At 41.7% G+C, this 14343-nt stretch overlaps 1 protein-coding gene across 1 annotated transcript in view; it reads left to right on the top strand.

Moving 5' to 3' along the window:
- The window catches only part of IRF8 (interferon regulatory factor 8), a 32818-nt gene extending 28373 nt beyond the window's left edge, over nucleotides 1-4445 (top strand). Inside the window, exon 9 of the mRNA XM_085639977.1 lies at nucleotides 873-4445. Coding sequence (XP_085496103.1) covers nucleotides 873-1046 — 174 coding nt within the window. The 3' untranslated portion in view covers nucleotides 1047-4445. The remainder of the gene's footprint in view (nucleotides 1-872) is intronic.
- Nucleotides 4446-14343: the final 9898 nt, after the last annotated feature.

The raw sequence follows: 14343 nt of genomic DNA, 5'->3' as shown, positions 1-14343 counted from the left end.
CCCCATTTTGGCTACTGCTTTGAGAGAGTTTCAATCACATCTTGGTCACACTAGAGGAGTGTTTCAGTCTCGAATTCCTCCTGTTTTCGAATAGGTGTATTTTTCAATCACATAGGGAGTGTTTCAATTGCAGTGAATGAGACACATTGGTTGCAGCCCTGCAGGGTTCATCCACTGAAAGCAGAAGCCATCTTAGATAAAGGGCTTCCCTCAATAAAAGCAACAGATTGTGGAAATTAATCAATGGCGTACTTGAAGTGTTATCGAGATAAGTATGTGAACGGCTGCAATATTTGTCAAGTGTAATTTTTGATTTCGTATGCAAAAGAACTAAATTAAAAATTATAAAAAAAATGTATTAATGAAAAATCAAAACTGACAAGTATTTGGTACACTTACACAACTTTTCTTGATTTTGTTTTAGTGAGCTTTTTTCTTGTCCCGTTATTTCAATACATTTATATGTTTTTCAATACAAGGTGAAAATGCTTCTTTCCAACATGGCTGTGAATGTTATCTATTGTGAGACCGCCTCTCTCTTTGTATGTTGCTGCCTGCAAGTGACAATACTCTGGCAGGGTCTGGAATAGTAAAAGGTTCCTGGGTCTACTTTCTGTGCCAGTCCGACCTTGCTGAAGCCTAATCCACCACTGAAGGACTTACTACAACTGTGTTCAAAACATGTCTAACAACTGGTGGACCAGTGGCTGGCTCATTAAAAACCTTCCGGTGGGAGATGGCACTGATGGCACATGAATGTTAGTTGCAATCAAACAGCCAAGTCCTTGTATCCTTGTTGAGCTTACATTTATCAACATTTTCAGCCCTACTACTCTACTTTGCCCACAAAATTAACTGTGCTCTTTTTTCAGATTGAACAGATGGCGTTGAGGCAGCTGGTACAGGAAGCAGAAAAGAGCTACAGTAGCGCCACCATACACGTCCCTCAGGAAGCCCCGCACGAGCAAATGTCTCACATTGTGCAAGACATCTGCGGGACACCCCAGCGGCCTTTCTTCAGAGAAAACCAACAAATAACTGTCTAAACCTCTCTGTTAAAGTTCAGTATTTTAGTACAGTAGCTAAATGTGAGGATCGTGGTGCAAAGGGCATTGTTCGCTAAGAATGTATAAGACAAAGTTATCTGTGGAAACTAAGTTCTTTGAAGATCTGAAAACAACCACTGACTTTTTCAAGTTTCACTTGTCAGCCATTTTGTTTTTTCTCTATTTTCCATCTATCACTTTTGAGTGAGAGCCACTTTAAATTTCAATTAGTACTTAATTTTTATAAAACTTTAGACGCAATTTCCTGTGACAGGGAGCACCTTTAATTGACATAGTACATTCTTTAAAGTTCAGATCGGAGGTGAGGGAAAGACCAGAAAGAGGCGAGTTTGCTCTTTTTCTCAGGTACAGCATGCCATGTAAGGAAGGCTTGCCTGACCTCTTTCTATCACACCTGTATCAATCAGGGCAGATTTAAAAAATACCATCTAATTTAGGCACAAATAAGGGCCCTGTCTTGTGCAATGTGATGTAATTCCTATTTGTAAAGCACAAACATATCATCCCGTAAGGTTTCAAAGCAATGGGGGCCATCGGGTAGATTAAGTGAGCTATTGCCCAGAGTCACATGGTGCCGAGCTGAGCTGCAGCCGGGGGCGAACTTGTGAGCCCTGCGCTCAGGAGTCAGCCGCTCTGGCCGCTGCGCAACACCTCTACCACTGTGTATGAGACCTCTTTAAACAAAGCTTGTCCCTAGAGTCCAGGATTATAGTAGTGACCCCATATAATAAATAGTTGTATTTCCTATTTATATGTAGGATCTTGGAGAGAAGTATTGTTCGGACATTAGCAGACATCCCACTCTAATCACGTGACTAAAACATTGCAGCCACATGCTAAGGTTGCATTAAAAAAAACATTCTGAGTGCTATGGTTTTTGTAAAATCATCCGTACACAAATGTATGCATGTTTTGTATCTTGCAGGTTTCACACAAATTGTACTCCGGTTTCTCCATGTGTATTTCCCCTCCAGGTAATACCTGCAGGAAATTGTGTGGGCAAAACTGTGCGGTATGGAGAATACGGTGCAGAAAAAAACAGCTGCAAATCTAATTTGCATAAATTACTCTGCATTGCACTGTCACAAACTTGGAGTTGGTCGTAAAAAAAGTTTTTATGTGATCAATTTCTAATCACTCAGAATTAGGTTGATTACATAGAATTTATTACATGTGGGTACCCTGAAAAACAGACATGGTTACGGCCTATGTAACCAAACATTTGAACATTCATGAATTAGCATTTTAGTCATCCCCAACGTAGTGGTGTGTTCTTTTAACTGTACCATCTTCTAACATTAGGAATAGTGTCTTATATGCATTTTCTATATTTCCTGTGGAAATGGATTTTTTTTTTATTTACAATAGTTTCTCAGTTCAATTTGAACTGCAGAACGTTTTTTTCTAAAAACAGTGCCTTTCTTATTATTGCATCCAATAAGCTTGGCACATATTGAAATGTAATATACATGTTTTCAGCAAGCGTAGCCGCAAGAGAATTCAGATTTTATACTTATTTTTTTAGTAGCATTGCTGCAAAATGATTTTTCGGGTGTGCATTTGTGCTGGAAGTTTCTTTACTGTGGTACGAGCTATTCGATTCTCGCGCTACGTTTGATCTAAGCTTTTGATTCATGTTGTTAATATGCCTTTTGTTAGCGGGTGACAGTGGGCCTAACTTTTTCCCTAGTTGGGGAGCAAATAAACTATTACTGGCTTTCCACAAATCTGAGTCTTGCTATGACATTGCCCGGCCTACATCATGCTTTAACTTGGTCACCTCCCCGAGATGTTTTTTTGTGGCCTATATGCCTGCCATTCTGGCTATGCTAGGCCCACCAGTCTGTGATCTGCTGTTTTATTTCTTGGTGTTTGGTTTCTTTTCATCACTCTCAACAGATGTTAATTGATTGTCGCAGTCAGTAACTGCGCAGCTAACAAGCACTATTTTATATCATTCTAGGATGGTAACAATTACTATTATATCTCCATTCCTGGAAAATGTGTGTGAGTAATTCACATGGGGCATCTAAAAGCTTTTCGCAATATCTGGTGGGTGTGGCCTTAGCAGTTTGGCATCAAGATAGGGCAAGTGAGTAAGGCTGCGAAATATATCCATAAAGCACTCCATGTCTGTAAAAGCCCAAAATATGCATAGCAAGGAACAAAGACAAGAGTTGAAGTAAAGAGCTTCTGCAGCACATGTGCACAGTTTGACAAGTAGCTTGTTATTCCAGATGGCAGGGCAAGATGAGAATTGGGTCTAAACAGCACAATTCCAGTTTCCACTGAAGACAACATTTCAAGGTATGACCTACTCACTTGTGAAACAAAAGACTAGCAATTACCATTGTGTGTGAGCTCAATTAAGAAAATTGTACTGGAGTTTGTTAGTGACAAAGGGGCTACTTGTAACTGATCTACTTAAGAGTTTTAAGGTTGTAAGGTATGTAAGATGACAACCTGAGCTTTAAAACACCTAAGTAAATACATTATGAGGTCCTTATTACAAGTTAAGAGATACAATATGATTTCTGTGGATTGGAATTACAAATTATGTGCTAAATATCACACCCTTGCAGCTTTTCCCTGATAAGATTCTGCGAAGATTTTTTTTCATAAAAAAGGCAAAATATGCAGAAGTTGGTGTGTTAAATACTAACTCTTCATGTTTTGAAATTGAAAACTTGAAATAGGAGTTATTTACCACGCGTGGTAAGTACCTCACCCTGGCAGAATGGTATTTACTATATACGGTAAATACCACACCCTGTCATGCCCACCTTGTAATGAGAGTTGTAGAGTCACATGAAGTAATTTCTAGAGAAGGGAGGTCCAACATAGATCTAAGAGGGTGGCGTCCATGCAGATTTTCACAATTTCCACTATTTAACTGCAAACTGTGCAGAATCTTTGTATGTAAGTTTATCTTAGGTGAATGTATTGAAAATCTGCCACAGACCAGTGTCATGTTGGATATCCAAATCCTGTGGGTAATGCTGGAGTAATGTGCACCATATTAGTGCTGTAGATCAATGACTTTCAAATCTTGTCTCTTTGTACAGTTTCTGTCATGAATACATGTGAAGCAGTAGCCTAGAGGCAGACTTGAGATCATACCACCAACTGTGCCAACACATCTGAATGTGTAAATAAGGCTTTTTATTGTTGTGTAATGTATGTTTTTACAGGGAACGCCGCGAGGCTCATTCGTTCTTATTCTATCATGTACTCTGAAAGAATAACAGTTTGAGGCAGAGTGTGCCCTTTGACTTGAAAGACATAATGTTGTCATCTTGCGCATTTTAAATAATATTTATTTTATATCTTTTGCAATATTTTTGTGCAAATAAAATTGAACTTCTATTTTGTACCATTTTTTTATTGTTGTTATTTGTTACTGAAAAGCATGCTCTCCCCAACAAAGTGAAGTCCTGCTTACTGTTTGGAGTGTGCAATGAGCCTCGAACAAGGCATAAGTCAGGGTTGTTCAATGTAGGACTGGGAGGGCTTGATCCAGTCTAAATTTTCAGAGTTATCACTTTGTGAATGAGAACCATTTTTATGCATTGAGTCAAAACATATCGCATTTGAATATCCTTAAAGTTGGGCGCTCCACAGCCAGCTTTTTAGTTGGACAGCCCTGTTGTAAGAAGTAGCGGCGGTCCGTACTGGGATATCAAATGAGTAGTGGAAAAATCAATGTCGAAGACCAAGATATTCCATTAATGCTATGATTCTGGCATCCATGTTGCAGACAATGTCTGACTATTGCTTCTGCATCTTACACATCACTGTTTAAATATTGCTTTAGCAGGTTTGTTTAAGATTATCCCTGATAATAGAGATGCATTTATTTTTAATTTACCTACCTTCCCCGAACATGAATAATTGTGATATGTGTAGTCGTAATAGACCATCAATGACAGATGTCACATGGGGTTGGGACGTGTGAATCTGCGCAGTCATGCAAATACAGACCTAGGACCTCATATGTACTGACACATTCTCCCATAGATAAAGATTGTGAAAAACTCGCTTGTACATTATTAGCCTTAGTACCTCAATTACTGAACACTCTAAAATAATAATATGCATGCCATAGCTGCATCCTCCTCTGTACAACTAATTGTAAATACCATTAATAATCCACAGTACTTAATATGAATATCACTGGGAGAAGTTCAGCCCATTCTGACAGAACTCGGCATTGTGACAGTGACCTTGGGGTCTTCTTAAATGCCCATTAGCATGCAATGGGATTTCTGAAAGATGATTTATAAAAACACCTCAAATTCTGCCACCCAATCTAGAATCACTTGATAGAACTCTAAAGGAGGGTAGGTCTTAGAGGCCAACCTCAGCCACTGGTGGATGTCTCCTAATTTTACTAAGTTGATCCCAGCAGGGATAGAGATTTTACCTTTCACAGCATGCAAAATTGGAAGCAAATCTTCAGCCTGAGGTGATGGGGCACACATATACCCCGGTAAAATCCGTCCTGAATTTCTGTTGATACAGTAACCCATCTCTTAAAAGCAAAGTGTTGAAGGTGGGATACATCTGTTTTTTTCAATTTAATATTTTGAAAACGTTTGTTCCTTATATTGAATCTTCATTTTGTGCCCCTTTCACACCTTCAATACATAAATTCACCTTACCCCTCTATTTTGTTCTGCGCCCTAAACTGCCCACTTATCCCTGAGTCCTTACATCAGCCACCTCTTGCTGTCATCTTACTCTTTTTCCTACTCTTCTTTCACCCTCCTTCTTCACAGCCATAAATTCCTTTGAGTCCTAATCAGCTTAGCATACTCCTAGCATACTCCTCTGTTGATGTTCTTCTTCTGACTTCCTTTTCCCTCCCTTTGCACCCCTTTTTCTTGTCTTACACATTCTCTGCTTGGTCTGAATTAATTATTATCTGACCCCCCCCTTGAGTGCTCAATCCGCTTCTCAGGACCCTCTGTTATCTTTTCACTGTTAACATCCCTATGACCATTCTGGATCCTGACTCTCCATATTTCATCCCTGATCAGTTTCCTTATGTAGTCACTCCATTCTCCCATAACAGATCGAACCATCTTGGTTGAATTGGTGGCTAAGGAGACTTTACAAATGAGACAAAACTTGAAGTGCCAAACAATATTAAGGCAATGTGTGCTATTTCAGACCAAACAATTGTGCTTTTAGCTATTTTTTTTTAAGATTAATTGGAACACAAAAGCTTCCCTAATAATGCAGTTTTACAAAATCCTGAAAGAAACAAGCACTGACAAAGCCAAAATGCTGAGGGCGGACGACAAACCTATTCACTTTAACAATAATTGTTAAAATGTGGTGTAAAAACATAAATGAATGGCTGATCGCTGAGGAAGTCCATCTGTCAGTAGTCAGAACATAAGTTAAACTGGAGGAACATCTTGCTGACTAGAGGGAACTATTCAAGTATTAAAAGGCTCATCTGATGAAATAAACAATGCGTGATGTCTACTCGTGAACATGGAGAACATTTGGTGACTGCTACTTAATGTTGCTAATTTGATTTTAACACATTGTCTTCTTTATTTTATCTTGTATAAAACAATAGAAAAGCTTTATGGGTCCAATTTACTAAGGCATTTACGAGTATGTGAAGTAGTACCACAGAAGTGCTACTTCAGAAACTCATAGATGTCTTTGTGATGTGGCCTCAGTATTTCTTGTATTGTAGTAGTTCCCCAGCCCACACCACTATTCCAGGACACGCAGCAAAGTTGCTTAACCTGGTTGTGAGTCTCCTGTTTGGGACAATATGAAAGAGATTTCTGAAATTCACTTAGACTACATATCACACTCTGTGCTCAGTGCCCTCGGCCAAATAATAAATAACCCTATATCACTGGTGTGACCTCTTTCCTTTGAAACCATGTCAGTGTGAATCCTCTAACCTTGAGACTTTAAAACATTCAATCTGTAGTGCCTTTATAAGTTATTCAACCAGGTATTGAAATCCTATGACTGAGTGAACGGCAAGATGGCGGCTGCATGACTTCTGTGTATGCCGCTCCCACCCCATGGAATGGAGAAGAGGGAAAGGTTACAGCTATGAAATTTACCACGCGAGCTGGAATCGGGCTGATTGCAGAACGACTCATGCAGCTGGTGTTGGGCGTTCTTGCTGGGGTCTTTAACCGTGCTGGTTCATGTCCGCTTTGGTGCGGAATGCCACCGAAGGCAGCAAAGCCTCCCAGGGACAGGATGGAGAGCGGAATAGTGATAGCCACGGTGGTGGGGGGGGGTCCCGAGGTCTACCTCCTTCCCGGAAGATGCTGGCTGGCCGTAAGGGAGAGGACGCTACTCCCCTAACTGTGGAAATGTGGATTTTCCTGATCAGTTATGTCCCCTATCTTGGACCCCAACGGTTCTATATGCATGTTACAAGTACATGTATGTTCCCTCCAGTTCCAGTTTCTAAGACGCAAACATATGTGTGTCTACCGTCAACATGTTCTCTGTCAGATCCGCCATCAAAGGGCTGGATATTCGATTCATAAGTATGAAAGGCCACCGACTTTATATGGCTAAATTACTCCATTTTTACAGTTCAGGCAAGTAGGCCCGATTCTGTCCTCAAAGCCTTTCCCTGCTCTCTGTCTCTGACAGCTTCAGCTTGAGCTCGCATCTGTATCCATGAACTTTGTCCTACTCCCTGTGCAGCTAACGGTGCCTGCCTCGGCCAGTTTTCGCATGCCTGCCAAGAAGCTGTATTTCACCTTCGAATTATCTATTTTGCTCTTCAGCCGATGCATTCCTGTCTAGTGATTTAGGTAAACATTTCCTTTAGCTCACAAGCAAGAACTCAGCCTTTCCGTCCTCCTGCAAGTGATTCATAGCCCTGCTGCCATGGAAAGTTTTCTATCCCTCGCATCTCATATAGACACTTAGACGCTTGTACACGCACACAGTCAGTATAGAATAGATTCTGTCCGAGAGTCTCTTCCTTGTGGATAACATAGTTCTTTAAACATAGGATGTTAGATATGATTTGGGATTAGGTTGACTTGACCCCCAGACTTCTCGTCTCCACATGTAGAGCTAAATGTCAAGTCCCCTTCACCCCCTAGTTGCACGTCAATTACACGTCATGCTGCTGCGCGCGCATCTATGCCAAGTATTATCTTATAGATCCACCTATGTCTGATAATGCAAACCAATCATGTTTCTTTTATTCCTTATTACGCCTAGTTTCGATTACGAACCTGTTTTGTCACTCTTCTTATCAAATGTTACGCCTTCTACATTCGTTTCATTGTAATGCACTTATTATAAAAATACATGTCTGTCAATAAATTATTGTACTTCACTTCCTGAACCCTCGTGGTGACGGAACCTGAAGGCCGCGACTCGAGTCGGCCATTTTGAATGGAATAAAGCCCATTAGAAAACCTCTTATACCACGGATTCTGCCTCTTGTTATTTTGAGCTATGTTACTTTATTTAAGATCCCGTATGAAATTCAGTCCGGTATTTTTATTTACCACATAATGGCGCCCGAATAGGGACACTTTCTCATCTCACGCGCCGGCGGTGCGTTGCAGGCCCGGTCTCCTGCCACAGCTGGACGGACCATAAACGCGTACCAGCAGGATTTCCTGTAAGCTCCCTCCGGTCAAGCGGGGGCGACTGAGGCTGCGATCAACCCAGACGAGGCGGTGAGAAGTGCGAAGTATCCCGACCAGAGCCTAGCTGAGAGAGCAAGATCCGAGGTATACTGAGGCCCACCAGGTTTTCCGAAATCCCGACGTCCAGAGGGTCCGCTGTCCGCAGTTATCGAGTCCTGTCCATTCTCTGAGGCCTTCCGTTTCAAGGAGCTACTCGGTGAGTACCATCGCCGGGGAGGCGTGTTGACGCGCACATAGGTTGTGCCGGTCAAGACGGATTTGGGTACACAAATCCGGTCTGCACTGTTTAGCAGTGTATATGTACTGTTTGGCAGTATATCAAGTATTCCGAAGTATGCAGTTATTGTCAAGAATTCAGCGTGGTGATTAGTTAGGCAGACTGTCATCATTGTCGATCATTGTTATAATGTTTAATGTTTAATGTTTAAAGTATTCAGAAATGTCTTGCATATTGTGGTATGAATGACTGTTCATTGTTCACTGTTCATTTATTGTGTTTTTTCGTATTAAGTAAGTTCAAGAGTAAGTATCAGATCAGTTGTCAATATGCCGCTCTTCTCGAAGTTAAGACAGATTACTACCAGAAAAGGGGTGCTTGAAGAAGCAGTTCCTATTCCTCCTAGGGACACTCCAGGGCATTTCATGTACCATAAACATGGCTTAGATGCCATATTGTTTCTTGATCTATGGGTAGATTATACCAAGGGATTACCGGAAAGTCAAAGGTGGCCCATAGCGGGAACCTGGGATGCAGAGTGCATCATGAAAGTGGAGGAAGAGTTATGGAAAAGAAAGGTCAGACAGTCACAGAAAGACGCTGTTGAGTTATGGCGTAAAGAATCTCATAGACGAACAGAAAAAGCACGTAGACAAGAAGAGAGGAGTAAAGAAAGTTCAAATAAAGTTGAAGAAAATCTATTAATTAAGGAAGGTATCCGAGTGAAATCAGAACAAGTAAATAGACAAAGAAATGCTCTTATGAATGGTATGTATCCCCTTCTAGCCGAAGGACTACCTAAGGCTGATCCAGAGATGCCAAAAGACTTGCCACCCCCATTATTTCCAATTAAGGTACATCCAAAAGGGCATCCCAGAACCGCAGAAGATGTTTTTCTTTCCTCATATCTAGACGACGCAGCTCCGGAGTATGCTAACGCCGCACCACATAGACCGTCTGGCGGAGGGGTTCAACGTCAGGATCAGGTATCTGTCCCCGTGCAACAGCAAGTCCCGATACAAGCTTCGGCAAGCACATCTGTTTCCGCATCTGTCTCCGCAGTCGACTCTACAGAGGTATCGACACCCATAGTTGCTGTGTCACGTTCAACGAACCCATTCACACCCGACGCCCCAGATAGGGCCACGGGAGGTGCTAGCAGTACTTTTACACCACCTAGAATAAATAAACTTGTCTTTCAAGAGTCAGCACATTCACGTACACCTAAATTCGTAAGTGAACGTACGCTTAAGGAACTCCTTGTAAATTGTAGATATGACCCGGTGGTTGGTAAAGAGGACGAAATGGTCCTGGCATCATTACGTATCAGGCGAGCCGCAGAGTATTTAGCGAGGTTACCAGGGATGACTACGCATCTAGACAACATATATCATTTTGTTCAAACAGGACGAGATCCAGGATGTATTAACAGAGCTATGGAATTCCAGAAAGTAGAGATACAGGGGGAACTGTTACGTTTCCTCATAAACTGTGTAATCAGAAATCAAGACCGTCCAGGGGTAGACCCGAATGCAATGCTTACTCTTACAAGATGGAGTCAGAATATATCAGAAGGGAGACACGATAAGCAAAATTGTATAATAGCCATGTGCCGAAAAATCCGTAAAGAAATAGAGCGTATTCATGAAGAAAGACTGGGAACAGACGAGTTTGAGCAAGATGAAGTGTCCGAATCAGGGAACTCCGCAAGACAGTCAGAGACCATAGCCTATGTAGGCAGAGGAAGATACTGTGAAAGTACTAGATGTTTTTCTGATCCCATACACTCTGTATGTCCAAATAATAGCAGAACGTATCCGACGCCTGTAATAAATCTGAAGTCTCCTGAACATTCGTTTCAAGCCGCAGATAAGATACTACGAGAACGAAGGGGTTACCACCTCCTCGATTCCATGGATGAGCAAGAATTAGCCAGATCAGCCGTTCACTGGATTGACAGTCCTGAAAAATACGGTGATGAGACCGTAGCACACACGTTTTTTAATCTCAGTACAGATGAACAACGTTTAGCTGGAATCTATATGATTCAGCAACTCCTCATATTATATAAGAGCCAACATGCTGACCCTGGTCCTTTACCTGATATATTAACGGAACTACTCACGGACAGATGGAGAGGTTCTAGTAACAAGCTAATTAAAGAGATATTAGTGTCACGTAAACAGTATGTCCTTTTTGTAAGTCCGGATTCTCTCTCGCTGCCCCACAGAGAAAGAACGCCGTACTATATGGATAGACAAAATCCTTTACGAGAAGTGCACCCAATAAAAGGCGAAGACAATGAGTTTCACCGTGTATTTGTTTACACACCCATATCAAAAATGGAATTATTAGAAATGAAGAAAGTAGTACCTAGTCACGACAAAGACCCAGCGGGTTTCCACCGAGAAATTAAAGACATGTTACTGATGGGAGAGTACACCTTTCCTGATATTATGACGATATTAAAGGTGCTTTTGCCTGCTGGCATTTATGAAAAACTGAAAGAAAAAGAGTGGGAAGTAGGAGACCAAAAGATAGACTGGACAGCATTAGCAGAGGAAGAAAGGAGCCGAACTGCAGGTTCGGGGCTCGGGGATAAAGTTAAACTGTTACCAGGTTTACTAGTACAGGTACTGCCACGTTTATTAACTACAAAAAAGGAAGATTGGGGTGCAATCACAGCCTGCAAACAAAAGCAAGATGAAGACACAAGCGATTATTATGCTCGATTTGAAAAATGTTTTGGTATAAATAGTGGTATAAAAGCAAGTAGTGATTCATATCCACATTTATTTGTGACAAAATTAGTGGAAAATGCATTACCTCCAGTAAAGAATAGAATATTGAAATTCGAGAGTACCTGGCAAAGTAACACTCCGTCGCAAATGCTACAAATGTTACAGTATCATCACAATAGAATTAGGGATGAACAAGAACACGAGCATAGACGCATGAAGGATACAAAAATGAAAATGCTAGTTTCTCAGACAGTACCAGCAGATGGTCACAAAAAGGGTGTGACACATTCTGGTGATTCTGCAGTTCCTGTAAAAGGAACCTGCAATTACTGTAAACAACTAGGCCATTATGTACACGATTGTCCAGTCCTGAAACGTAATATAGCTACAGGTATTGCAAAGGAGAGACCACGATTAGTTAGACAAGATCAGAATGAACAAGGAGCTATGCAGCATGGACAGTCCATGCCAGTTCAGCAACAGTCCATGCCAGCCTCACAGCAACCCATACAGTTTGTGCCAGCTGCACCACCGTTGCCTGCTACTGCCACACAAACCACAACACGACAAATGTATCAGACTGCACAGTATGAATACCCTGAGTATCAGCGTTACGCATGAACCAGCCTAGAGAGGGAAGTTGACTTACCGCTTATCGAGATTCCTGTAGATCAAGAAGGACCTTATGTACATAGTGAATTATTAGGTCAAGATAGAAAATTCTTACTCGATACAGGGGCAAGTCGAACAACCATAAAACGTAGTGAAGTTCCAGGGGCACCCCTCTCAGGCTCTCAAAATGTTTCCCTTGGTTTTTCAGGAAAACCTATTGTTAATGAAGTATCACAGCCTCTACCACTTACGATAGGACCTTTGACACGAACTACAGATTTATTGCTTACTAAATCATGCCCAGAAAATCTGTTAGGAATTAAAACTCTGAAAGCACTAGGAGCCATAATATGTTGTTCTCCGGAAGGAGTAAGGTTGTTTTTGCGTGATTTTAAAGGTCACTATGTGTCTAGAGACATGGATCCCCGACTACAGACTTTACCAGTACATCTATGGGCACAAGGCCCTACGGATGTTGGCTGCATGAACATTACACCCTATCGAGTTACATTGAAAGCAGGAGTGGTACTACCACGAATGCGACAATACAAGTTACCGCATGATGCTGTAGTGGCTTTGCTGAAAATCATTGATGAGCTGATTGCCCAGGGAGTAGTTGTAGAAACAGACTCCAATGTATGTAATTCACCGATAATTCCGATTCTTAAACGAACTGACCCTACTGCCCCACCAGTATACCGATTGGTTATTGATTTGCGTGAACTAAACAAGTGTATTGTACCACAATTCCCTGTGGTCCCTGATATATCATCATTGTTGACAGCAATTGATTCCGAAGCAACATTTTTTACTGTAATTGATCTCAAGAATGCTTTTTTCAGCGTCCCAATAGATCCGGAAAGCCAATACTTGTTCGGATTCAGTTTAAATGGGCGCAGCTTTAAATTCTCACGCGCTCCCCAAGGATTCACAGAAAGCCCCAGCATCTACAGCCAAGCATTGAAACGAGAACTTGACAGTATCCACATGCCAGTCAATACTGCACTGCTTCAATATGTCGATGATCTGCTGATCACCGCGAGAAGCGAGTCAGAATGTGAAAAAGCTTCTCTGACAGTTTTACATTTCCTAGCCGACAAGGGGCACAAGGTGTCCCCTTCTAAGCTGCAATTCTGTGTTCAGCGAGTTATTTATCTTGGTCACTCGCTGTCCAAGGAGGGAAGGCAGCTTACACCAGATCGCATCCAGTTAATTGCTAACATGTCAATACCCCAGACACAAAAGGAGGTGCGAGCTTTCATAGGCCTCACTTCATATTGTAGGCAGTGGATCCCTCAGTACGCATTTCTAGCAAAACCACTCATTCAGTTAACCACACAGGAGGCAGCCACATCGACTGTTCTCCCTTGGACTCAGGAACATACACAAGCTTTTGAAAGCCTAAAGGAAGCTTTATGTCAAGCACCTGTTTTAGCAACACCATGTTATAGCAAACATTTTACACTCTTTGTTACAGAACGCGAAGGTACTGCCTTGTCAGTACTCACTCAGGATCAAGCAGGATCACGCAAGCCATGTGCTTATTTTTCCAGTACATTAGATCCCGTAGCTCAGGCTTTGCCTGCATGCCTGAAATCAGTGGCAGCGACAGCTTTAGCAATCAGACAAAGCGATGCCATAGTATTAGGACACCCATTGACAGTTCAAGTACCACATGCAGTAGAGGTTCTTGTGAACCGAACACAAACACAACACTTGACCATAGCAAGACTTACCGGTTATGAACTGACATTGTTTCAACCACACATAGAGATCCGACGGTGTAATACATTGAATCCTGCTACACTATTACCTGTAATTGGAACAGACCCACTAGCTCATGATTGTGTTGAAATCATTGAAATAAAGACGAAACCTAGACAAGACTTGACAGACGTTCCATTGTTAGATCCAGACCTGACGTTGTATGTAGACGGATCGTGCATGAGAACAAGTACAGGAGATTTAGTGGCCGCGTATGCAGTCACAACAGACACTGAAGTTATTGAGACACATTGTATAGATACTCTGTCAGCCCAAGC

The sequence above is a fragment of the Triturus cristatus genome, chromosome 12, assembly GCF_964204655.1.
Source record: "Triturus cristatus chromosome 12, aTriCri1.1, whole genome shotgun sequence".
Taxonomy (NCBI): domain Eukaryota; kingdom Metazoa; phylum Chordata; class Amphibia; order Caudata; family Salamandridae; genus Triturus; species Triturus cristatus.
Note: the sequence above shows the minus strand (reverse complement) of the source record. Positions and strands in the feature narration are given on the sequence as shown.